The 27,895-nt window shown below is 49.0% G+C and overlaps 1 protein-coding gene across 3 annotated transcripts in view; it reads left to right on the forward strand.

Annotated features, from left to right (window-relative positions):
* LRFN5 (leucine rich repeat and fibronectin type III domain containing 5) overlaps positions 1-18,621 on the forward strand; it is a 75,758-nt gene extending 57,137 nt beyond the window's left edge. Inside the window, exons 3-4 of one of the 3 annotated variants that reach the window (XM_083514800.1) lie at positions 12,014-13,029; positions 18,127-18,621. In XM_083514800.1, the coding sequence (XP_083370926.1) occupies positions 12,014-13,019 (1,006 nt within the window). In that variant the 3' untranslated portion in view covers positions 13,020-13,029; positions 18,127-18,621. Of the gene's footprint in view, positions 1-12,013; positions 13,641-18,126 lie in introns of those variants that run through there. The other 2 variants (XM_083514801.1, XM_083514799.1) reach the window with 2 other exon arrangements.
* Positions 18,622-27,895: the final 9,274 nt, after the last annotated feature.

The following is a 27,895-nucleotide window of genomic DNA, read 5'->3' on the forward strand; positions in this document are numbered from 1 at the left end:
AGAGCAAAGTTAGGAAATAATGGGAGAGGAAGTGGGGGGGGAGCAGATACGGAGCAGCTGGATGACTCATTATCACTAGACAGCATTCCAGGCCCCCCTTTTCCCAGAACCCGGCGGGCATTGAGAGTAGGAGAGCAAAGGATTGTAACCAAATGGCTTTAAGCGACAACTGTAAGGTGGGTGGTGCTGTTGGCGAATGAGGAGAGAAGGGGGGTGGAGATTGCTCAGAGCAACGCCATTGCTCCTCTGTGAATATTGAATAAAAGCCACTGGTAAGAGCTTCCTTGTCTTATCTATTCCTGCCAGGCTGCCGTCGGGGATCAGATTCCTTGACGCCTGGCAGCAGGTGGCTTCCCTGAACAGGGTGCTGAGCCAAGGGGGCACAAAATCCAGAAGATCCATAACTGAGACGATCCATTGGTGGAGGGGGCAAATTTTGGCCTCACACAGAGAGCCATATTATGAAAGATTACCAAAGTCCAGCGGCATAGCTAGCCGCTTGGGAGCCCCTGTGCCCAGGGTGGGGTGGGGTGAGCCAGGGCAGGGCGCGCTGCACGGAGCCTCCCTGGAGTCTGCCCCCCACCTCCCCCTCAGCTATAGGGTGGCTGAGGGGGAGGGGGTGGGCAGACACAAGCCCCACAGTGCCATTTGGGGCAGCATGGAGCCTGCAGGCACCCGAGCCCTTTGTCACACGCAGGAGAGATGTGTGATCCAGAGCATCTCCCCCACCCCAGCTACACCTCTGCCCAAGTCCGCCCCGGTCTTCCAAGACGTCTCCCCACAGGCATTTGGGAACAGACTGCTTTTAACAAAAAGGCTGGCGCTGTGCCAGTTTAATTGTAATTACTGGTATGGCTTCCATCGGTGTTATCTATGCACTTAGTTTTAACGCTAGCAGTGTTTAATTGTTTTTTAAGGATTGCTTTCTACCTCGTGCTTTTAGAAGTCTTTATTTTTATCTGTATGCCACCTGAAAACATCGAAATGCAGAGCACAGGAAGTGCAAGTATACAAAACGCAGTTTATGGAAGTCAATCAAAAAATGACAGAAATCAGCAATTTGGGCAAATGGAGAATAAAGTCAATATTACCATTCCAAAAAAAGCAGTCTGGGCTTAGGTACATGGAGACACAGCAAGACATGAGTTAACCAACAGTAATGTTTCTGGCCCTGGTTTTGCTGCCCTCCAAGGAGCTTGGCTTCAAGGCAAGGGAGAGGTAGCTGGTCTGCAGCTGGCTCCCATAGCCTTACTCCCGAGGAGGCTGGCAGCAGCAAAGGGCAAATGTCCGGAAGGGCAAGGAAGGCAAGTCTCTCTCCCAGCCTCCTAATATATAAAATAATAATAAAAACTTGTCCAGTAGCACCTTAGAGACCAACTGAGTTTGTTCTGGGTATGCGCTTTCGTGTGCATGCACACTTCTTCAGATACACTGAAACAGAAGTCACCAGGCCCTTCTATATAGTGGGAGGGTGGGGTGGAGTTTTTCTCAGAAGGGAAGTAGGAGATGGGTGATTGGCACAACGGATATGGTAAACCTGTTGGCGACTGTTAATGACTGCAATTAGTCCTACAGGAAAAAGCAAGGGATACTATGCAGATGATTAGCATATATAATGAGACAGGAATCCAATATCTCTATTAAGACCAGGTCTCTCCATAGTTTTCAGTTTAGTGATAAGTTGTAATTCAGCAACTTCTCTTTCCAGTCTATTTCTGAAATCCTTTTGTAATAAGACAGGTACTTTGAGATCCTGTATTGAATGTCCTGGGAGACTGAAGTATTCTCCTTCTGGCTTCTCTGTCTTGTGATTCCTGATGTCAGATTTATGGCCATTTATCCTTTGGCGTAGGCCTTTGTCCTGTTTGTGCAATATAGAGAACTGAGGGGCACTGTTGGCATTTGATGGCATACAGAATGTTAGAAGATGAGCAATTAAATCGGCCTGAGATGGTATATTGGATGTTGTTGGGGCCAGTGATGGTGTTGTCTGGGTGTCTGTGGCAGCAAAGTTGGCATCTGGGTTTATTGCAGGCTCTGGTACCAGTTTCCGTGTTATGTCTGGTTGCTGTATTATTGTGGGTGAGGAGTTGTTTAAGATTGGGTGGCTGTCTGTAGGCGATGAAAGGTCTTCCTCCCAGAGCTTGAGAAAGAGAACTGTCATTGTCTAGGAGAGGTTGTAAATCTCTGAGGATGCGCTGAACTGTTTAAACTTGGGAGCTGTATGCGGTTACTAGTGGTGTTCTGTTATTTTCTCTTTTGGATCCGCCTTGCAGCAAGTTCTCTCTGGGGATCAGTCTGGGGATCAGCCTCCTGGAAGTCTCCACTGCTGGTGCAAGTCTCGTTGCATTTCAGAGAGTTTTGCTGGGGGTTAGGAAAGTGAGGTGAAAGAGTAGCCAAATATGCACACCTGAAATATGTTCATTGTTCTCAGCCCAGTCCTCTGGGACTCTCTGCCACAGGAGACTCAGCAGGGACCTTCTGTGCCAGCTTCTAAAAGCCTGCTGAAAACCTTCCTATTCTATTCCTCTCAGCCTCTGCAGGCCATTAAAACTGCAACCTTCCACAACATTTTGTTGATGTCTGACTTTTTGTTTCATTTTGTTGTGGTTTTTATGGGATGGTTTTATGGTTTTATTGGTGTAAACCACTTTGATATTTTGTATGGCACAGCAGTACAAATATTCTTCATAAATAAGATGTCTGATGGTGGGAAATGTAGTTCATTTCAATTTTTATTTGGATACTGCCTTTCTGTATCTCTGCACACGAGATGCTTGCAAGCAGCAAAGAAAAAAACAGAAGCAGCAAAGATCAGGCACCTCAAAGCAATCTGATCCAATGCAGATAAGAATATGACCTTCACCTAAACAACTTATATCAAATAAAGAAATAGCAAATAATGCATTTAGAATGTAATAACAGCTAATACAGTGGTACCTCAGGTTACAGACGCTTCAGGTTACAGACTCCACTAACCCTGAAATAGTACCTCGGGTTAAGAACTTTGCTTCAGGATGAGAACAGAAATTATCCTCCGGCGGCGCAGCGGCAGCAGGAGGCCCCATTAGCTAAAGTGGTGCTTCAGGTTAAGAACAGTTTCAGGTTAAGAATGGACCTCCAGAACGAATTAAGTACATAACCAGAGGTACCACTGTAAATTCACCCTCAACAATTGCAATAAATCATTACTATATTATAATCAATAAAAATAACAGTGAGTCAGAATGTATAAAATGCCACAATACACAAAAGATGTAAAAGGACTGAATTGATCAACCAAGTCAAATAACTTATTTTTTATTTTTTTAAAAACCCATCAACATTTGGCATGCCAGATTTCCCCAGACCTGCTTGAAATGTGTTGCAGCCAAAGTGTGGCCTGAAAGAGGGGACTGGCTCTTTGTACTTTGCCTTGAGTCCCATCAGGGGAAAAGGCTGAGTCTGAATAAATATGTAATGTACAAAGTCAGAGAGGTGAGGGTTGAGGGAGTCAGATAAACTTCTAGATTTGGTTTGAATTAATTGTGCAGAGGTCCCTGTGCCACAATGAGCCTGTGGCCAAAGCAGCTGGCGATCACCGTTCAAAACATCTTATAGGAAGTGCAGAGCAGGTCAGTAAATTCAGGAATGACAGAAATCACGAGCTCTCCCAGGGTTAGATTCCGACGAAACATTAGGTAGACCTTTCCAACATTGAGTGCCAGGGCCAGATGGAGGTTTGATGAGGCCCTCGGCTCCTGAAGGTCATGGGGCCCTTGCTATGTCCAGCTGTCCTTTGTCAACAGCAGATTGTTGCTGTTTTTGTGTGTTGAATATATGCTATATAGCAGGGATGTCCAACAGGTAGATCACTGGATGTCTGTGGTAGATCACTGGTGGTTCACTGGCTCCCTGCAAAGAAGCTCACCAACCTAAAAAACAGGGTTTTCCTCCTCCCTAAAAAAGCTCAACAATTTTGACCTGAACCCCCCAAAAAGGGGGTAGATCACTGCCAGTTTTTAAGGGGGTAGATCACTGCCAGCGAGTAGATCGCAGCTTCTTGGGGGTTGGTCACCCCTGCTCTATGGTAATTGATGGAACTAATAGGTATCTAAAACCATTTGCACATGCAGAATGTAGGCACATTGTAGGAGCAAACCAGTGATATTTGAGGGAGCAGGCTAGCGGGCGGGGTCCATGACTTACATCAGAGGAGCCTCCACAACACAAAACACTGTTGCTGTAGGTCAGTTTTATTTTATTTGTTTTTTTATCTTGGGTTACCTTGGGTGACAGATGCTTCAGGTTACAGATGCTTCAGGTTACAGACTCCACTAACCCAGAAATAATACCTCGGGTTAAGAACTTTGCTTCAGGATTAGCTAAAGTGGTGTCTCAGGTTAAGAACAGTTTCATATTAAGAACGGACCTCCAGACTGAATTAAGTTCTTAACCTGAGGTACCACTGTATTTTGGAAATGTACATCCAGGTTTTTTTCCTTAAGTTTTTTGGGGCCCCCAAGAGAGTGGGGCCCTAAGCTAGAGCTTGTTTAGCTTATACGTGAATCCGGCACTGGTGAGAGCTGTTCGATGGCAGGACGGATTCCCTTGGGAGGTGTGGACTCTCTTTCCTTGGAGGTTCTCAAACACAGGTTGGGCAGCCGCCCGTCAGGGACCCTTGAGCAGTGATTCCTGAATTGCAGAGGGCTGGACTAGAGGACCTTTGGGGTTCCCTTCCAACTCTGCGGCTCTTTGATTCTCCACCAGCACCAACCAGCCTCCAGGCAGGAGGAAAGCAAAGGCCTTTTGCAGCCATCAGGTTTGATTTGCGCTTTATTTTTGGCTCATCCCGGCTGACCTTTAATCCTTCGAGGTAATCTGATTAGCGCAAGGATTGGAAAGTTAGCCCTACTCGGGAGACACTAACACCCTCTGTTTGGGGGAGGGAACGACAGGGGGAAAGGATATCCATGAATTATTTTTTATTTATATATATCCATGGATGAATGACGGAAGAGCGCGTGGACAAGGTGTTGGATTTGCTAAGTGGATTTGCTTTGAAGCCTCCTAATGGAGCAGTCACACCTTTCCAAACCGATTTGTCATAAATTATTCCCTTTTTCTCCCCCACTTTTCAAAGCCACCTCCTTGGGGAGAGAGCAGGATCCTGCAGATCAAAGCCACCCACAAGCCCCCAGACTCTCCCAGGACGCCGGCAGGTTTCCTTGCAGTTACTGCATCGGGCGAGAGAGTGTTTGCCGGGGACTCCCCTTGGGGGCTGTGGGGAGGGCTGTGTGTGTCTGTGCTTGTGGGGCTGCTCACAGGGACTAGAAACCAGAGGAGGAGAGGCTGCGGAAGGACGGAGCCTGTCCCGAGAGAGGATGCTCAGCCAGGGCAGTCCTGGGTCTTCGGAGGCATCTCAGGTTGTGTCCTGAATGGGGTCACTGTGCCCCTGAAGGACCAGGTGTGCAGCCTGGGAGTCACTTTGGACTCACAGCTGTCCATGGAGGTGCAGGTTAATTCTGTGCCCAGGGCGGCTGTCTACCAGCTCCACCTGGTACGCAGGCTGAGACCCTATCTGCCTGCCTGTGGACTGCCTCGCCAGAGTGGTGCATGCTCTGGTTATCTCACGCTTGGACTACTGCAACACGCTCTACGTAGGGCTATCTTTGAAGGTGACCCAGAAACTGCAATTAATCCGGAATACGGCAGCTAGACTGGTGACTGGGAGCGGCCGCCGGGACCACATAACACTGGTCCTGAGAGATCTGCATTGGCTCCCAGTAGGTTTCCGAGCACAATTCAAAGCGTTGGTGCTGACCTTGAAAGCCCTAAACTGCCTTGGTCCTGTATACCTGAAGGAGCATCTCCACGCCCATCGTTCAACCCGGACACTGAGGTCCAGCTCCGAGGGCCTTCTGGCGGTTCCCTCATTGCGAGAAGTGAGGTTACAGGGAACCAGGCAGAGGGCCTTCTCGGTAGTGGCGCCCACCCTGTGGAACACCCTCCCTTTGGATGTGAAGGAAATAAGCAGCTATCCTATCTTTAAAAGACATCTGAAGGCAGCCCTGTTTGGGGAAGTTTTAAATATATAATGCTGTACTGTTTTTAGCATTTGATTGGGAGCCGCCCAGAGTGGCTGGGGAAACTCAACCAGATGGGCGGGGTATAAATAATAAATGATGATGATGATGATGATGATGGTGTCTGGGCCCCTTGGACTCCTTGCCCCCAAGTCCAGGCCAATTGAGGCCAACTTGCGGTGGGCAGCTGGCTGGCTCGCCTCTCCCCTTTGCTTTCTCGTTTCCCCTATATTTACAACCCACCCTATTTTCGTGACTGTGGTTTATGACGTTGCTTTCCTGCTGCTGCCTTCCCTGGGACCTTCGGATGAAGGGAGCGCCGTAAATAAAATTATTTGCTTCTTCCTCCAGCCTTAGGCAGCCAGCAAGGGGCCTCGATACAAAGACAGACCTGCTGGTCTAGCTAGATCTGTATCACCTGCAGAGACTGGGACACACTTTCCAGGGGTTCAGGCAGGGAGATGATCTAAGCCAGGCATCCCCAAACTTGGCCCTCCATATGTTTTGGGACTACAACTCCCATCATCCCTAGCTAACAGGACCAGTGCTCAGGGATGATGGGAATTGTAGTCCCAAAACATCTGGAGAGAAGCTGTACGCTGGCTCCCTTGGCCAATAAAGCGAGATGAGCGCCGCAACCCCAGAGTTGGTCATGACTGGACCTAATGGTCAGGGGTCCCTTTACCTTTACCTTTACCATCTTCCTTAGTGAGTCCTGCAAACTGCTCTTCTGGATAATGGTTTTTATAAGGAAGGGGGAACTGGGGATGAATCTATGGAATGGGGGGGGGGGGCGATGGCACCCAAACATTTGGAAACCTCTGGTTTACAGTGTAACTTTAAGCATTGAGAACGTTGGCCTTGTCTTATGAGCCTCTGCCTGTAGCATACCCTCCAAGGCTCCCTATTTTCCAGGAATTATGAAAGCCCTCCTGGCTTTGGATTTGATCCTGAAATGTCATTTTGCCGCCCCTGATCTCAGGGGGGAGGCTGAGCCGGCATTTGTCCTGAGCAGCAGCTGAGAAGGAGCTGAGGGGGGAGGCTGAGCCGGCGTTGGTCCTGGGGGGGACAAACGTTTGTCCTGAGCGGCAGCTGAGAAGGAGCATCCCTTGGGCATCTCTTGGCGGCGGCTGGAGAGCAGGCGAGGAGAGGCTGCGGCTGGCCAGGCCCAGCCCCAGGTGACCCCCTGGCTCTGGGGGGCAGTCAGAGGGCAGGGCCACCCTGGGCAGGAAGAACGGGGGAGCAGAGCGGAGTTGGAGGAGTCTTGGTTTTTTATTTTTATTTTTTTTAAATGATATTTATTAAAATTTCAGAGAGAAAAAAGAATTACACAAAAACAAAAAATAAAAATACAAGGAAAATACAAAATACAGGGGAAAAAAGGAATAAAAGACACTTAAAAAGAAGAAAAGGAAAATGAATCAATCTTTCTAAAGCTTACATTCATATCCTTGTTTCCCTGACGCCCTCATACCTCCCTTTTTTGTATTCCAGTTCAGTTATTTAAGTCAGCAATTTCTTTCCCTCTTTGTTTTCTCATGATCCTTTAACTTAATATACTATAACTTTAAATTTTCATCTGTTATCAATCCTTTTTTACATACACCTTTATAGCATTACTGCTTAAACCACCTAGCTTCATTCCAACATCATTCTAACATTCATTAATTTTGCAATATTTCTGTAAATAGTCTTTAAATTTCTTCCAATCTTCTTCCACCGACTCTTCTCCCTGGTCTCGGATTCTGCCAGTCATTTCCGCCAATTCCATGTAGTCCATCACCTTCATCTGCCATTCTTCCAGAGTGGGTAGATCCTGTGTCTTCCAATACTTTGCTATAAGTATTCTTGCTGCTGTTGTGGCATACATAAAGAAAGTTCTGTCCTTCTTTGACACCATTTGGCCAACCATGCCCAGAAGAAAGGCCTCTGGTTTCTTCAGAAAGGTATATTTAAATAGCCTTTTCAGTTCATTATAAATCATCTCCCAGAAAGCCTTAATCCTTGGGCACGTCCACCAAAGGTGAAAGAATGTACCTTCGGTACCTCTCTTCGGTACCTCTTCGGTACCTCTCTACCTCTACCTCTCTTTCAAATCAGAACCAGTGAAGGCAGTAAAGGTCCTGTGTGAGTGCCTGGAGGCGGTTGGAGGTTGGATGGCGGCTAACAGATTGAGGTTGAATCCTGACAAGACAGAAGTACTGTTTTTGGGGGGCAGGAGGCGGGCAGGTGCGGAGGATTCCCTGGTCCTGAATGGGGTAACTGTGCCCCTGAAGGACCAGGTGCGCAGCCTGGGAGTCATTTTGGACTCACAGCTGTCCATGGAGGCACAGGTCAAATCTGTATCCAGGGCGGCTGTCTACCAGCTCCATCTAGTACGCAGGCTGAGACCCTCCCTGCCCGCAGACTGTCTGGCCAGAGTGGTGCATGCTCTAGTTATCTCCCGCTTGGACTACTGCAATGCGCTCTACGTGGGGCTACCTTTGAAGGTGACCCGGAAACTACAACTAATCCAGAACGCGGCAGCTAGACTGGTGACTGGGAGCGGCCGCAGAGACCACATAACACCGGTCTTGAAAGACCTACATTGGCTCCCAGTACGTTTCTGAGCACAATTCAAAGTGTTGGTGCTGACCTTTAAAGCCCTAAACGGCCTTGGTCCAGTATATCTGAAGGAGCGTCTCCACCCCCATCGTTCTACCCGGACACTGAGGTCCAGCACCGAGGGCCTTCTGGCGGTTCCCTCATTGCGAGAAGCCAAGTTACAGGGAACCAGGCAGAGGGCCTTCTCGGTAGTGGCGCCCGCCCTGTGGAACGCCCTCCCACCAGATGTCAAAGAGAACAACAACTACCAGGCTTTTAGAAGACATCTGAAGGCAGCCCTGTTTCGGGAAGCTTTTAATGTTTGATGTATTATAGTATTTTAATATTCTTTTGGAAGCCGCCCAGAGTAGCTGGGGAAGCCCAGCCAGATGGGCGGGGTATAAATAATAAATTATTATTATTATTCGGTTTCCTTACATTTCCAACATTTATTATCGGGCAAGTGATAGATTTTTGCAAGCTTGCCTGGTGTCATGTACCACCTGTATATCATTTTCATAATATTCTCTCTTAAGGCATTACATGCCGTAAACTTCATACCTGTGGTCCATAACTGTTCCCAGTCAGCCATCATTATATTATGTCCAACATCTTGTGCCCATTTAATCATAGCAGATTTCACCGTTTCATCCTGAGTATTCCATTTCAACAGCAAGTTATACATTCTTGACAAATTCTTAGTTTTGGGTTCTAACAGTTCTGTTTCCAATTTTGATTTTTCCACCTGGAAGCCAATTTTCTTGTCCAAATTATATGCCTCCATTATCTGATAATAATGAAGCCAGTCTCGCACTTTGTTTTTTAGTTCCTCAAAACTCTGCAATTTCAGTCTATCTCCATCTTGTTCCAAAATTTCCCAATATTTCGGCCATTTGACCTCCATATTGAGCTTTTTCTGAGCTTTCGCTTCCATCGGTGACAGCCACCTTGGGGTTTTGTTTTCCAATAAGTCCTTGTATCTTATCCAAACATTAAACAATGCTTTCCTGACAATATGGTTTTTAAATGCTTTATGTGCTTTGACCTTATCATACCACAGATATGCATGCCATCCAAATACATTGTTAAAACCTTCTAAATCCAAAATGTCAGTGTTTTCAAGAAGCAGCCATTCTTTCAACCAGCAAAAGGCTGCTGATTCATAGTAAAGTTTGAAGTCTGGCAGGGTAAATCCACCTCTTTCCTTTGCATCTGTTAATATTTTAAATTTTATTCTAGGCTTCTTGCCCTGCCAGACAAATCTAGAAATATCTCTCTGCCACCTCTTGAAACAGTCCATTTTGTCCACAATTTGCAATGTTTGAAACAAAAACAACATTCTAGGCAATACATTCATTTTTACCGCAGCAATACGACCCAGCAGGGAAAGCTTCAAATTTGACCAAATTTCTAAATCTTTTTTCACTTCAGCCCAGCATTTCTCATAGTTATCTTTGAACAAATTCCCATTTTTTGCTGTCATATTAATCCCCAGGTATTTAACTTAGAATCATAGAATCATAGAGTTGGAAGAGACCACAAGGGCCATAGAGTCCAACCCCCTGCCAAGCAGGAAACTTTCTTAACCACTGTTAAACCTGTCTCATTCTGAAACCTCTCTCTGTCCATTGGTGTTAAATTTTTCTCTAAAACCTTGGTTTTTAAGTTACAGATAGGTAGCCGTGTTGGTCTGCCATAGTCAAAATAAAAAAATTCCTTCCAGTAGCACCTTAAAGACCAACTAAGTTAGTTCTTGGAAACTAACTTAGTTAACGAAAGCTCATACCAAGAACTAACTTAGTTGGTCTTTAAGGTGCTACTGGAAGGAATTTTTTTATCTTGGTTTTTAACTTATTCAATTTAAATCCTGCAACTTGACCAAATTCTTGAATCAGTTCTAAAACCCTTTTGGTACTAGATTCTGGCTCCTGTAACGTCAATACTAAGTCATCTGCAAATGCTCTCAATTTGTACTGTTTAGCTCCGACATGTATATCTTTAACCAACTGGTCCCTTCTAATCATATTCAGCAAAACCTCCAGGACCGATATAAAAAGCAATGGGGAGATTGGGCAACCTTGTCGTGTCCCTTTTTCTATCTTAAATTCTTCCGTCACCACATTATTTACAATTAATTTAGCCTTTTGTTCAGAATATATTGCACTTATACCGTTTTCAAAGCCTTGGCCTACCCCCATCCCCTGTAAGTTCTTCTTCATAAAACTCCAAGAAATGCTGTCAAAAGCTTTCTCCGCGTCCACAAATATTAAAACTGCCTTTGTATTTATATTCACTTGTAATTTTTCTAAAATATTGATTATGTTTCTCACATTGTCAGATAAATGTCTACCTGGGAGGAAGCCTGCTTGGTCTTTATGTATCTCTTCCACTAACACTCTTTTTAGTCTTTTAGCCAAGATGTCTGCAAAAATTTTGTAATCCACATTGAGCAGTGATATGGGACGGTAGTTCTCAAGTCTTGGTTTTGTAAAAAAAATATATGCATTGTGCGCCTGCATCTAATCTCGCCCCTCTCTAAAGTGTATATATTGGTGTGCGTTTTCCTTTTTGTAAATCTACCAAAGAATGCAATAAAATAAAATTGGGATTCAGGGCTTTTCTCAGGAGTAGGGAGGGCACGAGTGCTGCGTCCCGTTGGTGGAGTGATGGTGGAAATGTTCTGTGATGGTGGGGGATGTCGGAACTTGCGTTCGACTGAGCTACTCCTCTGGTTGAGTCCTCCGATGGTGATTACGCAGAGTATACAGCAGCAGCAGAAGACGAGAAAGTTTCTTTTTGGTATAAGCTTCCATGTGCATCTGAATGTATCTGAAGAAGTGTGCATGTACACGAAAGCTTATACCAAGAACAAACTTAGTTGGTCTGTAAGGTGCTACTGGACTATACAACCCCCCCCCCACCTATATAGCTATTCTGGGACACGGTTGGCGCTCTGGTTTAAACCACAGAGCCTAGGCCTTGCCAATCAGAAGGTCAGTGGTTTGAATCCCCGCGATGGGGTGAGCTCCCGTTGCTCTGTCCCAGCTCCTGCCTACCTAGCAGTTCAAAAGCACATCAAGTGCAAGTAGATAAATAGGTACCACTCCGGCGGGAAGGTAAACAGCGTTTCCGTGCACTGCTCTGGTTTGCCAGAAGCGGCTTTGTCATGCTGACCACATGACCTGGAAGCTGTACGCCGGCTCCCTCGGCCAGTAAAGCGAGATGAGCGCCGCAACCCCAGAGTCGGTCACGACTGGACCTAATGGTCAGGGGTCCCTTGACCTTTATATAGCTCTTTTAAGATTGTGAGGTTGGTCCTCCCAGTCCAACCCAGTGACACCTTTTTTCTTTCTGTCCCTCCGCAGAATGATCCCTCCCACGAGCAAGACCTTCCTGGTCAACAACCTGGCGGCGGGGACGGTCTACGACCTGTGCGTCCTGGCCATCTACGACGACGGCATCACCTCCCTGACGGCCACCCGTGTGGTGGGCTGCATCCAGTTCACGACGGAGCAGGACTACGTGCGCTGCCACTTCATGCAGTCCCAGTTCCTGGGGGGCACCATGATCATCATCATCGGGGGCATCATCGTGGCCTCCGTGCTGGTCTTCATCATCATCCTCATGATCCGCTACAAGGTGTGCAACAACGGCGGGCACCCCAAGGCCGCCAAGGTCAGCAATGTTTACTCCCAGACCAATGGGGCCCAGCAGGCCCAGCAGCCAGGGTTCGGCGGCGCCGGCGCTGCCCTGCCGCCGTCGGGCTCCAAGCAGGCCATGGGGCGCGAGGAGAGCCTGCAGTGCTGCAAGGTGGGCGGCGAGGGCTCGGCGCGGCCGGCGGACGCCTTTCCCGGCCAGGACTCCTGCTCCGCTTCCGGCGGGGCCGGCGCTACCTCCGCTCTGCCACCCACGTGGACTCCGGGGCCCCCCGCTTCCCAAAAGCTGAAGCGCAAGCCCACACCAAAGTCCGGCAGCCACGACGCCGTCCCTGGCGAAGGCGCCTCCTGCTCCTCCGCATCCGGCGGCCTCGAGTCGCAGAACACGAACCGCAACAACTCCACGGCGCTGCAGCTGGCCGCCCGGCCGGCGGACTCTTCCCCGGGGGCGGCCCCTGCCTACAAGAGAGTGCCAGGCAAGCCAAGTAAGTTCCTCACCTTGCCCGCCGACCCGTCCCGCGCCAAGCGCAGGTACTCCCTGAACGGAGAGATCATGGAATACCACTGTTACCTTAACTCCCCGAACCCGGGCGGATTTTGGTCTAAGCGGAGCCTGTCCATGAACGGGATGCTCTTGCAGACAGACTCCTCCGAGGCGGATAGTGGTCAAGCAACTTTCTCCAGTTCGGAGTGGATATTGGAAAGCACGGTGTGAGCCGCTAGGGGTGTGTGGCTTTTCTTTTTTTTATTTTGCCAGTCCTGAAAAAGGATGGAGGGTTCCCCCGCCCTCCAAACACTGTCCGAGAACTCATCTCCAGGTGGGGGCAGTGGCTGGCTTTTTCCTGCCCCTCTCGCCTCTCGGCCCAGAGCGGGGCACGGACCACCGTGGAGCGCCCCTTCGCACCACCTTTTCTCTCTTGGGGTTTCCGTTTAATCTAACAACCAGAGGGAAATATTGGCGAGGAAACAAAGATTTAAGGGGAAAGCACAAAAGCCGAGCGGGGTCTCCGCCTCTGCTAGGATCGGCACCCGGGTCCCACCCTAGCCGATCAAGGACCCAGGAGAGAGAGAAGGAGTCTTGGCCTGGGGGGAAGAAAGAGCCACTTGTAGAAGGGCCTTGTTGCTCTTTCCTCTGTGCCAACAGAAGGCTGCTTTTCTGATGGATCAGTAGACAAAAAAGGGAGAGGGAGCATTTCTAAACGAGCCGAGTGTCTTTTCTGCCCTCTTTCCCCCTGTGACTTTGGTCCTGCCTTCCTTTCTGGGCCAACGCTGTACAAAACCCATCAACTCTGTGTTGCTACGTTGTGTAAAATAAAATACTCCTTCAATACCTTCAGCCAGTGTGGCCGGGCGATGCCCTTGGAATGACCCTCCTTGGTTCAGGGGTGCTGGGGGCGCCCTATCCGGGTGGCCGATGGGGAGAGGGGGAAGGAGGAGGTTTCTGCCCCTGCCCCCTGGCCAGGCTGCCCAATGGGCGGAGGTCGTCTGCTGTAGGAGGCAGGACAGAGCCGGGCTGGAAGTGTCTCTGGTCAAAGAGCCTGTCCATCTCTCTCTTGGTAGCTGTGAGCAGGAGTCTGGGGTCTCTCGCACCAGAGAAAGTGGGTCAGCGGTGCTGCAGGCTGGCCAGCCTTGCTTTCCGTGGGTCTTGTTGGCGGCAGGGAGATTTCACCAGGCTGAGTCAGCAGCATTTATATTTGTGCCAATTTCACTCTTTTGTTCCTTCTATTTGTGCAAGGCTATGAGTCAGCTTTCCAGGCAGAAAAGATGGCCTGTTGCAATGCCATATAACCGATAAAAAGCAGTTATAACACCCCGAAACAGAGCAGCCGTAAGACCTCTGCGATGGTCGCCCAGGAGATCTCTCAAGGCTCCTGCAAATTCCTTCTTGGGCTTCCAAATGGCTTAATCTTGTTTCTGGAGTTGCCCCAGTGCTGGATCGATCCCTTGTTCTCCTGGACGAATCCTAGAAGCTGCTCACGCTTTTCGCCCCAGATTGACGATGGATCCCAGGGAAGGAATTGCATTCGCTCAGTCGCGGTGCAAAGAGGGATCTCGGTGTGATTTCACAATTGTGTTAAGATCCCTTCTTTGTTTCTTCCGTGATAGAATTAATGCATATGAAAAAATGGGCTCAGTTGGCTTGTCCGTTTTGAGAACTTGTGTGGGGAAAAGAAAAAATACAACTGAAACTCAAAGTGTGCCTGTGCCAATTCAGAGATGAATGCCCCCCAACTAATCACCCCACCCTCCCACCCCACCCATGGGTGCTTCCCTTGGCCTTGCCTGGTTTCTGGGTCCTTCCTTTGGGGCCCCAGTGAGCTGCTCCCCTTGCTTGGTGGGGAAGGAAGATGAGCCTCTGTTGCATTTTCTCCCTCCAGAGTCAACTCCTCTTGCTTGTAAAGCCTCCCCTCCCCCCCCAACTCTCTTTTATTTATCTATTGATTTTATAATTTATTTATTTATCCCCATTATATTTATTATTCCCCCTGATATAGACTCAAGGCTCCATGAATGGCATTTTAAAAAGTCACTTCTCTGGCCAAGTCCATCCAAAGCAGATTGCAACATTATTATGATTATGATTATTATTCCCACATGCAAATTTAAATGACACAGAGGGGATGCAGAAAGCTAAAAATGTCACAAAGACAATAGTTGAAAAGTAATTCTAATAGTAAGTAACTCTCCCGAGGAGACGTTGATCCCGTTTTGCTAGACTAAAGGCTGCCTTACTCTGTGCACAAAGAACGACGTGTGTGAATGTGCGCCATTGTTATTTTTAACAAAATGTGCTTGCAGCTTCCCTGAAAACAAAAGTTCTAGCAGTTTGCAAAGCACATAAAATATGCTTTAGAAGAATGCAAAAGACACCTTAGAATAAAAAAGCAACATTAAAAGCAATTGGGGGTTGGACTAGATGTTCCTTCCCAGGGGCGTAGGAAGGGGGCAGCGGAGAGGGCAGGCTGCCCTGGGTGCCACTCTGGGAGGGGTGACAAGATGGCCCCTGCCTGCCCCCAGCTGTAGAGCGGCAGAGGGCGCACGCAGTCCATATGGGCACTGCTCACATGCTGTCCGTATGGGCTGCCGCTCTCTTCCACCGTCCATATGGGCGTCCATAGGGGTGCTGCTCACACACAGCGCCCATACAGCCACCACGTGCGAGCGACATTCCGTACAGAGTGTGCGTGTGTGGTGCAACACATGTGCAGTCCATATGGGCTGCGCCTCCCCGGGTGCCGGAGAGGGTTCCTCCGCCACTGTCTCTTCCAACTCCACAATTCTTAAGTTTGTAGAAAAGCAGAAGGAATAAAATTCACAGTTAAAAGCACACATTCTAAGCTAAATAGGCAGATTTTAAAAAATGCATCAACTTTGCAAAATGCACGTACGTTCTTTAGGACACCGTTTGCCCTGAGCACATCGTGGGCCATATATTTCGTGGTGCGCTCTCTCTCCCCCCCCCCCCAGGTGCCGGAAGTTTCTCCACAGAGATGAGAGCTTCCCTTTGTCTCCCGCCTTCTGGGCCATCCTGCTTGGGGCTGGCGGGTTGGAATCAGAAACAATGGTTTGGTGCTGAACTTTCCCAGCAAACCGTGGCTTGTCATTTTCATGCATCACAATAAACTGTGGTTAGTTCAAAGCATGAGGCAGATGCTTCCAAACTCATTTGGGGGACAGGGGACAGGCAGGGACCGACTCAGTGCTGCCAGGCTCCCATTCTGCTAAGCAATGGTTTGGCGTTACCACCAAACTGGGTTATTTTTTATGTCGCCTAAACAATGCTCAAGGGGGCTTACATCACGACAAGATTCACCGTATTTTTTGCTTTATAAGACGCACCTTTTCCTTCCTAAAAAGTAAGGGGAAATGTGTGTGCGTCTTATGGAGCGAATGCAGGCTGCGCAGCTATCGCAGCTATCGCAATCCCTCTTGCTGTTCTGGCTTCAGCAATAGCCGCAGAAAGCCTCTTCAACAACATTTGATTCAGAATAATTTTTTTCCTTGTTTTCCTCCTCTAAAAACTAGGTGTGTCTTATAGAGCGGAAAATACGGCACCTAATTACATAACATAACAAAAGTCATAAACAATCAATAAAACACATCAAAAGGTACACAACCAAATGGAAAACAATTTTCACATTAATCATACAATCTAAAACTAAAAATACAACATTAATCTCAATAACAATTTAAAATAGTATAGATAAAAAAAAAATCTTCAAAAAGGAGCCCTCTCTGTTGAGCAGCAGCAGCAGCCTTCCTTTCTTGTGTCCTAATGCTTGACTTTTCCTGTTCTTCGCCAGCCTGCCTTCAAGGCAGCTTCCAAGAATGAAATGCAGGGAGGCGATAAATCTGGCTGGAGCCAACATGATAAAAGGGCCGGTGCAGAACTAGGTGCAAACAGCCTGGAAAGGAGAAAACATTTAAGAATCAATAGAAAACCACATATAACAGCACCTGGTTGTTTTTTTTAGCAGCTATAGCTAAAAGGCTAATTATAGAACACCTTGGCTTCCAGCTCACCATAGCGGGAAAGACATCTAGTTCTTCATGCAGTACAAGGATGAACTGCGGAACTCCCTGCCACAGGAGGCAGAGATGGCTTGGAAAGAGGATGAGGCACATTCATGGAAGAGCATCAGGCCGTGTCGATGGCTCCTCGCCCAGGGGCTGATGCTTTTCCTCCACGATTGGGAGCAGTGATGCTTCTGAAGCCCAGTTGCTGGAAGGGAAGGAGGGAAGAATTGTGGCGGGGCTTGGATCCTGCTTGTCAGTTTCCCATGGAGGCATCTGGCTGGCCTATGTGAGAGCCGGAGGCTGGACCTGATCCAGCAGGACTCTGAATGTTCTTATCTGTCTCCCCGGGAAGAGAATGCCAGAGTCAGGCCACCATCACTGAAATCTTCTTGTAGCGGCCAACCAAGTGCCAATGGGAAACCCCCCATGAGTGAATCCCCCATGAGGAAAGGGGACAGCATTTGGGGCTGCTTCGTGAGAGGAAAGGAAGCCAGAGGGAGCAGGACAGGAGTTTGTATAATCATGCTTGGTGCAGAGAAAGGAGACGGAGAGAAGTTCCCTTCTGTCTCTCACAACACTAGAACCTGAGAACATCCAAGGAGGCGGAAGGTTGGAAGATGCAAGACTCCATGTGGTGTGGAGTTAGACTGTGGAACTGCCTGCCACAGGAGGCCGTGAGGGCCACCAGCTTGGATGGCTTGAAAAGAGAACTAGACAAAAGGGAATTCCTGGAGGAGGAAAAGGCTCTGGAAGGCCCAGGAAGGGAGAGTTGCTCTGGTGCTCCTCTTCTGCTTGCTGGGTTCCCATGGGGGCATCTGGCTGGACCTGGTGAGAACAGGAGGCTGGACCAGATGGACCACTGGCCTGATCCACAGGAGGCAGAGGTGGCTTGAAAAGATGCTGAGGCACATTCATGGAAGATTCAAGCAACTGGCCTCCAGCTGTGAAGACAGAGCAGAGCCACACATGGAAAGCCCTTTCCTCTCCCAGCAATTTGTTTCATCCTCTTGTAAGGCCATCTAGGTTTCTGGCCATTTCTGTCTCTGGTGGCAGTGAGTCCCCCAGTTCAGCCAGGCACTGTGTGTCAAAGCCTTTTCTTTCCTGGGTCTGGAGACCTCCTGGGGGGTGGGGCTCCATCTTTCCTGAGTGGAAGATGCTTAGATGGGCAGGTGGGCGGCAGGGAGGGAGGGAGCTGGGGGAAGTTCTCCCCTTCCAGGTTGGTTCTGCTTTTGTTGAGGAGCTGAGCCAAGCCAGGCATTATAGATCTCTCTCTCTCTCTTTCTGTTTCTCTTCCCACCACACAGAAGCTGGCAGCAGCCTGAAGAGTGCTTGCCACCCTCCTCCTCCTCTTCCTCCTTCTGAAAACGTGGCCGCCCACGTTTGCACCCGACAAAAATCCATTCGGTTTCAACTCACCGGAGACTGAGAATAGGGCCAAATTCTGCGCCACCAGCAGGGACGTCACACCCCCGGTGCCTCAGGCCTGCGCTGGGAACCCACGGAGACTGGAGATGCTGGAGGGATGGATGGTCTCCCCTGTCTCCCCTCCTCCACCCCCCCTTTCGCCCCACCCCACCCCCAGGAAACCCTGCCCAGGCATTGCAAGTGTCTTCTTCTGGCCTTCAGGACTTTATTTTTCTTTTGTACAGCAAAGAATTAACAGGGAGAGGGATCTGGGCCCAGCGTGGCCTCCGCTCTTCCTCTTTGTGGTTGCTGGTTGGTGGTGGTTGAATTCACAGACCGTACGACTGATTCTCCATTATGTCACACCACCCCTGGAAATAAATGTTTTAATATGAGCGTTTCCCCACTGGTTCATTGACAGGAGCGGGGAGGGCTGGCGGGCGGGCGGGGGACGTCTTTGAGACACATCCTGCAACATCTTGGAGCAGCTTCCAGGGGGGCTGGGAGAAGGTCCAGATCGCTCCCTGCTCACCGAGGCTGGAACAGAATTGAGTGTGTCGTCTTATGAATCCAGCTCCTTCCCAGCCGTAAATGAAGCTCTTTCCTTGTTCAGTAAAAGAGTCCGGCAGCCTGGAGGGCCAGGGGGTCACGAGACCCTATCCAGGAAGATGGGGCAGATTTTAGGAGGGAACACAGTGGTTTGATAAGTCTGGTGACCATCATGCACATCCCACCTTTTCCTCAAAGGAGCTCAAGGGGGGAGGGTCATGACTCTTCCTCCTCCCCATTTCATCCTCACAACAACCTTGTAGGTTAGACTAAGAGGCACCAATTGCCCCCCAAATTTACAGCCAGTGAGCTCCATGGCTGAGTGGGGAGATTCAACCGTGTTTTCCCAGGTTCTAGTCCAATGCTAAAAATTATTATTATTATTATTATTAATTCAATTTGTATACCCTTCACCTGTTGATCTCAGGGTGGTTCACACCATAAAAAATACAAGTTAAAAAGACAACATACATAATAGAACAAGAACCGGAACCGAAACAGAACAATAACCCTCACCCTTCTACAAACACATTTAAAAGGACAAAGGATGTCAATCAGCCAAAGGCCTTGTTAAAGAGGAACGTTTTCACCTGGTGCCTAAAGGTGTGCTATGAAGGTGCCAGGCGAGCTTCCTTGGGGAGAACATCCCACAAATGGGGAGCCACTGCAGAGATGGCCCTGCTCTCGTGTTGCCCCCCTCCGGACCTCTCTCAGAGGAGGCACACAAAGAAGGACCTCAGAAGATGACCTCAGGGTCTGGGTAGGTTCATATGGAAAGAGGCAGTCCTTGAGGTATTGCGGTCCTGAGGTGTTTAAGGCACTTTGAATTGTGCCTGGAAACGAATAGGCAGCCAGTGCAGTTGGGCCAGGATCAGTGTAATATTCTCAAACTATCTTGCCCGTCTTGCCTGACTGCCAAATTCTGCACCAGCTGAAGCTTCCGAACGGTCTTCAGAGGCAGCCCCACATATGATGCATTGCAGCAATCTAACCCAGAAATTACCAGAGCATAGACAACAGACATTAGGCTGTCCCTGTCCAGATAGGGGCACAGCTGGGCCACCAGCCGAAGGTGATGGAAGGCACTCCGTGCCATCGAGGCCACCTGAGCCTCAAGTGACAGCAAGGGATTCAGAAGGAACCCCGAGTTACGCTCCTGCTCCTTCAGAGGAAGTGTAACCCCATGTAGAGCAGGCAAACCCCCCCCATCACTCCAGTCTAAGGGAACCGGCCACTAAGAGTGCCTCTGTTTGATCCAGATTGAGCCTCAGTTTGTTGGCTCTGTTCCAGTCTCTTACCGAGTCACAACAACAGTCCAGCACATCCGCTGCCCCACACTGGCTCTCTGGATGGCATCTGGCCTCCACCCAGAACAGAGAGAGTTGCAGGCAGGCAGCCCAGTGGGCAAGAAGGACATCAGGATGCCGGACTCCACACTAGAGCGTGACCAAGGAGCCTTTTGTTTCGGCATGTGCAGTCCAGCAATCTGCCTCGTGAATCGGGCGGGGCCCTTCTTTGGCACTGCCCGGGGGTGGCCTCCTGTTGGGATGTTGCCAGCATTTTTGGGGGGTGGGCCTGCCTTCCTAGATGCCGGGTCACAGAGAGAGGACGGCGCTGGAGACCAATCTTCTGGGTTCCTGCCAAGCATGTGCAGGGGTGCAAAAGGTGTGCTTGTGCTTGGTTAAGAGGAAGAGGGTGTGCTTTGCACCCTCCCCGATGGATTGGCTGCTGGGGCCACCTGCTCCATCCTGCCCAAATAGGAGGTGCCTTTGAGGATCCGGCTAAAGGCAGGCAGGCAGGCCTCTCTCTATACTCTGGGCCACCTTGTGGGCATCTCAGAAGCCATGGCTACCAGGGAAGGAAGCACAAGGCCAGGGGCAAGAGGACAGAGAGACGTTCTTCTCCCTCTCTCCTAACACTGGAACACTCATAGGCAGCCAGTGAAGCTGAACAGGGGAAGATCGAGGACCGAGAAAAGAAAGTGCTTCACGCACTGCATAGTCCCTCTCTGGAGCTCACTCCCACTGGGGGGAACTAGCTTGAATGGCTATAAAGGAAGATTAGGCAAATTCCAGGAGCAGAGGTCATTCATGGCTGCTGGCCAAGATAGCTATGTTCTGCCTTTCTCAATGGGAAGCAAGTAGAATAAGGAAAATTAAAGGCATGTCTTAATTATGCATTCTCAATGTCTTTTTAATTTTAATTTTCCTTATTCTATTCTACTTGCTAATTCAGTGCAATTCTATTGCAGTTGATTTTGACAGCTTGTTGACTAAGAGCTTTGGCGACGAAACGTCAGATAACTGGAATGACGTCCGAGCACTAAACCGCTGGAATATCACAAGCGGGCTCTTTATTATTGTGTTTGCAATTGTTCAAGATAAAATCTATTTTGGAAAGAGAAGCAATGAGCACTGAACCACTGACATATTACAAGTGATCTCTTTATTTACTGGATTTGCAATGGTTTAAGATAAAACCTATTTGGGGAAGAAGCTACTTTTGCCATTTTTATGGACATTTATTGTTTGTTTGCAGATAGTTGCCTTGGGGCTATTACCTTGTGTCCATTGCAGTCCTCCTTGTATCACCACCTTCTCAACGGGAGGCAGCAAAGCTTCTTCTGAATCCCAGTGGCTGGAACCCACCAGGGGGGGGGAGGGCTGCTCTTGTGCTTGCATCCTGCTTGCTGGTTCCCCCCAGGGTTGGCCTTTCCAGAGTAGCCTTCGTAGCATCCTTTGAAGAAGGTCCCAAGAAGAGCAGCTTTCCCTTTTGCCCTTGAGCGAGAGAACAGTTAATATTATTTATGATAAATTTTATAAAGTTATATACCACTTTTCTCCAAAGATCATAGGGCAGTTTACAACATGAAAGCACAATAATGTAACATTATAACAAACAACAATGAGCCTTCTTGCTCAGTTTTGAAGACCATAGACTGTTTAATCGGCCAAACCATCTTGTCTGGGAGAGGAACATGGCCGCCAAATTCTGCAACAGCTGAAGTTTCTGAACTGTCTTCAGAGGCAGCCCCCTGTATAATGTGTTGTGATAATCTAATCTGGATGTTATCAGAGCATAGACGACAGAGGTTAGGCTATCCCTGTTAAAACTGATGGAAGATCCTCACCACCACTGAGGCCACCTGAGCCTCAAACGACAGCAAAGGATCCAGGAAGACCTCCAAGCTATGTACCTGCTCCTTCAGAGGGAGTGTAACTCCACCCAGAACAGGCCACCTCCCAGCCATCTGCTCTAGGGAACCACCCTCTAGCAGTGCCTCCATCTTATCTGGACTGAGCTTCAGTTCATTTGCTCTTCTCCATTAGTGAGCCAAGGCAACATTATCCTTCCCAACCTTAATTAAAAGTGATACAAGCTCCTGTTACATTTGAGAGCTCTTTTAATTTGCAAAGAAAATGTTCTTCACCTATCATCATAGAATCGAAGGGTTGTGAGGGATCCTAAGGGTCATCTACTCCCTGCAATGCAAGAACCAAAGCGAAAGAATCCAACCTCTGCTTAAAAACCCTCTGATGAAGAAGAGTCCACCAGCTTCAGAGGGAGTCTGTTCTGCTGTCAGACAGCTCTTGCCATCAGAAAATTATTCCCAATGTTGAGTTAGAACCTCTTGGAACTTGAAGCAATTGGTTGGAATCTTCCCCTCCAGAGCAGGAGAAAACAAGCTTGCTCCCTCTTCCATGGGACAACCCTTGAGATATTTGAAGATGGCTCTCATATCTTCTCTTTTTCTTGTTAAACATAGCCAGGCCAGCTCCTTCAACCATTCTTCATAAGGCTTAGATTCCAGACCCTGGATCATCTTGGTCACCCTCCTCTGCAAACCTTCCAGCTTGTCAACATCCTTCTTAAATTGTGGTGCCTGGAATTGAACACAGTATTCCAAGTGTAGTCTGACCAAGGCAGAATACAGTGGAACCAAATACTTCCCTTAATCTGTTGCCTGTTGACAGCTTCTAGGAGCTACAGGGGAGAACTTGCTTGCTCCATCTTGCATCTGACAAGGGGGGCTGAGAGTGGAGCACCTGCAGGCAATGGGTCCTCCAACACCTCAGGAGCCAGAGTGGATACATCTGGTGCCTGCACCTGAGGATCCAGCACAGGTGAGGACCCTTCAGGCTCATGCCCCAGCCCCGGCTCAGCTGGTTCTGGAGGCGGGGAATCCTGTGCAGACTGGGATCCCTCAGGTTCAGCATCCGAGTCTGAATCCCAGGCCATCACAGAAAGCTTGCAATTGGGGGGTTTCCTGGGTTCCTGCTGGCCTGTCAGGACAGCACTAGGTGTGCACAGCCTCTTTCCCGAGACTTCCCTCGACCCCAATGATGGGTGTGTCCCTCCTGCCCCATAAGGGTGATTTGGTTGGACCTCAAACCATGAGGGAAAATGCCAGCCAAGAGCCAGCCTTGCCTCTGGAGATGCTCCTCTCCTGCCCAGCTGCTTCTCCTGAACACCTTGGCAGCCAGACAGAGCTCTCTCTGCCCTGCAGACGTCTCCTTGCCAAACCAGGCTTCCCCAGAGCCTAGATCAGGCCATATGAAGGCAGCCCTCTTTAGGGAAGTTTTTAATGTTTGATGCTGTACTGTTTTTAATATTCAGTTGGAAGCCGCCCAGAGTGGCTGGGGAAACCCAGCCAGATAGGCGGGATATAAATAATAAATTATTATTATTATTATTATTATTATTATTATTATTATTATTATTAGCTCCCACTTGCACCCTAGCAGCCTTGGAGAGATTGCAGAGAGACATTTCAAGCCAGAAAACTCCCCAGGAAGATTTGCAAGCAGCAGGGCTTCCATTTATTTCATGTTATTTTTGCAGAGAAGCTGCTCTGCCCCGATGCGTCGATGGAGGGGCAGGCTTGCCCTGAGCCAGAGCTGGCCCTACTGCGAGGCAGAGGGAGGCGGTTCTATAATTCTGTGAAATCTGGTGCCTTTTTCTCAATCTCAGCCTGCAGAAGAGGAGACGGAGAAGAGAAAGGATAAGCATCTCCAAATATCTGAAGGACTGTCACCTGGAAGATGGAGCAAGCTTGATTTTCGCTGCTCCAAAGGTGAGGACCCAGATCACGCATTCCTACATTGCAGGGGGTGGAGAAGACGACCCTTTGGGCCCCTGCTAACTCTGTGATCGTATGATGATTCAATGGATCCAAATTCCAGGGAAGGAGATTCCATCTGAACATCAGGAAGAACTTTCTGACATCAAGAGATGATCAGCAGTGGAACCAACTCCATCAGAAGGTGGTGGACTCTCCTTCCTAGGAGATTTTTAAGCAGAGGTTGGATGGCCATCACTCAGGAATTCTTTAGCCCCGGGTCCTGCCTTGCGGGGGGTTGGACTAGATGACCCTGAGGGTGCCTTGCAGCTCTATCATTCTATGTTTCTATGGTAGGGCTGCCATGTTTCAAAAAGGAAAAGCCAGGACATCCCAGAATTCTTGAGCTTTTTAATAGGACCCCCCCCAAAAAAAGTTGTTGAACTTTTATTTACAAAAACACCTCCCCAAAAACCATGCAATTTTTTGATTGACTTACCTAATATCCAGGACAAATCCCTCCCCCCCAGATGTCAATTCCGCCTTTGAAATCCTGATGATATCCAGGAAAATCCGGACGTATGGCAGCCCTATTCTGTGGCTCCTTGGGGAGGAGAGAGAGAGAGAGAGAGAGGGAGGGAGGGAGAGGGAGAGGGAGAGGGAGAGGGAGGGAGAGGGGGGTGTTTCAAAGAAAGAGGTTCCTGCAGGGACAGGACCTGGCTTGCAAGCACCAGGGGCTTTTCTTTTGCAGAGAAGCTGCTCTGCCCCTCTGCTTCCTGATGTGGGCTTGGGGGGGGGGCTTGCCCTGAGCCAGAGCCGGCCCCACCATGGGGCAGAGGGAGGCAGCCACCTCAGCCATCTGTTCAAGAGTGTCCAGAAAGGGCAGCAAACAGTTATTCAGTTTATTAATGTTGGTTCATCCCCCCCCACCCGCATCCCCCCCTCTCCTGCCTCCTGGTGCCTATGCATTAGGAAGGCTTAAAATAATTCTAAAACTGCACTACAATAAGGAATATATTTAAATGCAAAGAATGCAAACGAGAACAATGCACAAGACGCACAGCATTGGAAAACAGCAACAGCAACAATGAACGGAATAAGACGGGTCTTTTCTGTATTGCTGGGGGTGGGGAAGGCACTTGGGGTTTTTTCCAGCTCAGATGCCCAAATAACTTGGCTGGCCTTGAGGGATCCCCTGTGGGCACCTTGACTGGGGCAGGGGAGGGGCGGCCCTGTTGGGTGCTGGGCATTTATATCCCACCTTTTTCTCCCAGAAGCTCAGAGTGGCACCTGTGGTTCTCCCCTTATCCCGTTTCATCTTCACAACAGCCCTGTGAGGTAGGGTTGGGCTGAGAAGAGGTGGTGACTGACCCAAAATGTCAACTGGTGAGCTTTGTGTCCAATTGGGGACCTGAAGCCTTCATATGGCCAGGATTTCTTCAGCCTTGGAGTCCTGTGTCCACTTCTGGACAGCACAATTTAAGGATATGGACAAGCAGGAAGGTGTGGTGAGGTGAGGGGGGTGACTGAGATGATCAAGGGTCTGGAAACCAAGCCATGAGGAATGGTTGCAGGAGTTAGGTATGTTTAACCTAGAACCGTGGAATTGTAGAGTTGGAAGGGAACCCAATGGTCATCTGGTCCAACGCTGTGCAATGACTGAGAGGGGGCATATAGCCATTTTCAAATATCAACAGGGCTGTCACATGGAAGAGGGAACAAGCTTGTTGTCTGGTGCTCTGCAGGGTAGGACCCGAACCAATGGATTCAAGTGACAAGAAATGAGTTTCCAGCTCAACCTTTGGAAGTACTTTCTGATGGTGAGGTGTTGGACAGCGGAATGGACTTCCTCAGAAGGTGATGGACTCTTCTTCATGGGATGTTTTTCAACAGAGATTGGGTGGCCATCTCTCCATGATTCTCTAGCTCTGATTCCTGCACTTTGGGAGTTGGACTAGATGGCACTTGGGGTCTCTTCCAAACTCAACAATTTGATGATTCTACCCTAGGTTGCAGCAATACCTTTCCATCACAGGACCCTCTTCCCATGGATGTCTATGAAGGCCATCCCAGTGCTGTAGCAAAATCTGAGATAGCTCAGTGGGTAGAGCATGAGACTCTTAATCTCAAGGTTGTGGGTTTGAGCCCTACGTTGCAGGGGGGAAAGATTCCTGCATTGCGGGGGGTTGGACTAGATGACCCTTGTGGTCCCTTCTAACGCTACAATTCTATGATTCTACCTCTGCTCCTCCCTCCGCCCCCAGTAACCCATCTGTGTGCAGTGGGGGCTCCAGTGCTGTGGATCTGAAAGGGCAGCCTGGAAGTTGGGCCTGGAGCTGTCTGTGGCGCTGGCTGATCTCTCCACGCTCTGAAAGGATGTAATGACAAGTGAAGCACAAGAACAAGACAAGATGGTTTCGGGCAAATTCACAAGTTTAATTAAACGTGTTATCAACCAGCTTTCTGCCCTTGGAAGAGGTTTAGCAAGGAATGGGGGGGGGGAGGGATGTGTCTCTGCAGAGGATGATGTCACCTGCTGTTGGTAAATATTCAAGATCCGTGTTGTGAAGGCAGCTGGAACTTCTCCACACCTCGGTGGGAGAAGCTGAGCAGGCAGGCTGCCAATCATACCAGTAAGCGTCACAAGGAAGCTGGTGGCCTCTGATGGTTCTTGGTGATCTGTAGAGCTGTGGGGTGTGTGTGTGTGTGTGTGTGTGTGTGTGTGTGTGTGTCAACTGGGAGGTCATGGGGTTAAGAGCAACACACCCAGTGGGGTGGGGAGAGCAATGCTTCTCATCTTCCATTTCTGCCAGAAGTGTTTTCTGGATTCCAGGTTGACCTCTTTCCTCGTGTGTCTCTGAAGAACACAAATACCTCTCTAGAAATAGAAAAGAGCATCTCCGGGGCAAGAGCTTTGGGAATCTACTGTGTCCATTTCTGGTGGCCTCACCTCATAAAGAAGAATGTGGAGTTGAAGAAGGTTTAGGAAAGGGCCACCAAAATGACCAAGGGGGTGGAGAGACTCGCCTCTCAAGAAAGGCTGCAGTGTTTGAGACTTTTCAGTTTAGAGAAAAGGAGACTAAGAGGAGGAAAAGGAGACTAAAAATTTCATTTTTGAAATTCATAGAATTATGCGTGGCCTGGAGAAAGTGGGCAGCAGGAAGATTTCCTCCCTCTTTCATAACACTTTCTGAATGTCATAAGATGATGGGCAGATATCTAGAGAGAGCTGTCAGTGGCTGCTGGTCAGCATGGCTCTGCTCTGGCTGCTCTTGCGTTTGGGTCCTGCTTTTGGACTTCCCACTGGGACATCTGGTTGGCCTCTGTGAGAAGAGGATGCTGGGCTGGGTGGGTCATTGGCCTGATCCAGCAGGTGCTTCCTGTGTTCTTAAGAGCATCTTTTCCAAGAGGCCTGGAGACTCTCCCAGCCTTGAGGGCTCAGGAACCCAGGGAAGTGCCTGGTGCCCAGTTAGACCACTGTTGGTCCATGAAGAGGTTGAAGCTGGGACCTCCTGTAGGCTAAGCAGAAGCTCTGCCTGGCCAACCACACAGCCAGAAGGAGGCTGCCGTGAAGCCCTGAATATCCCCAGCCATTCACAACTGCAAAGTCATCCCTGCTCACGGAGTGTGTGCAGAAAAGCTGGCTCGGTCCCTGCCAAATTGCAGCTACTGCTATTTGCATTTCATTATCTCTGGAACTATAAATACCCCCAACGTTATTTTCACAGCACTCGCCTGTGGTATTTGAACATTTTGCCAGTTAGCAGGAGAACGGGTGGCAGAAGGGATACTGGGCTCTGTGTTGCTCACTTCTGCACACATACACAGCACATTTGATATGAGAGACGGGAGTAAAGTGTGTGTGTGTGTTGCCCTTGCATGTCTGAAGGGACCAGACACGCACACAGAGGCAGCTGCTGGGGTGTGACTCTGTGAACCTAGGAGAATGAGCTCCCCAAATACTGATCAGTGATCACAGTTGCCAGCCAGTCTCACTGTGGGAAACCTGCAAGCAGGATTCGAGTGGGAGCAGTGGCGTAGCGTGGGTTGTCAGCACCTGG

Source organism: Podarcis liolepis, assembly GCF_965112155.1.
Source record: "Podarcis liolepis genome assembly, chromosome: 1".
Lineage (NCBI taxonomy): Eukaryota > Metazoa > Chordata > Lepidosauria > Squamata > Lacertidae > Podarcis > Podarcis liolepis.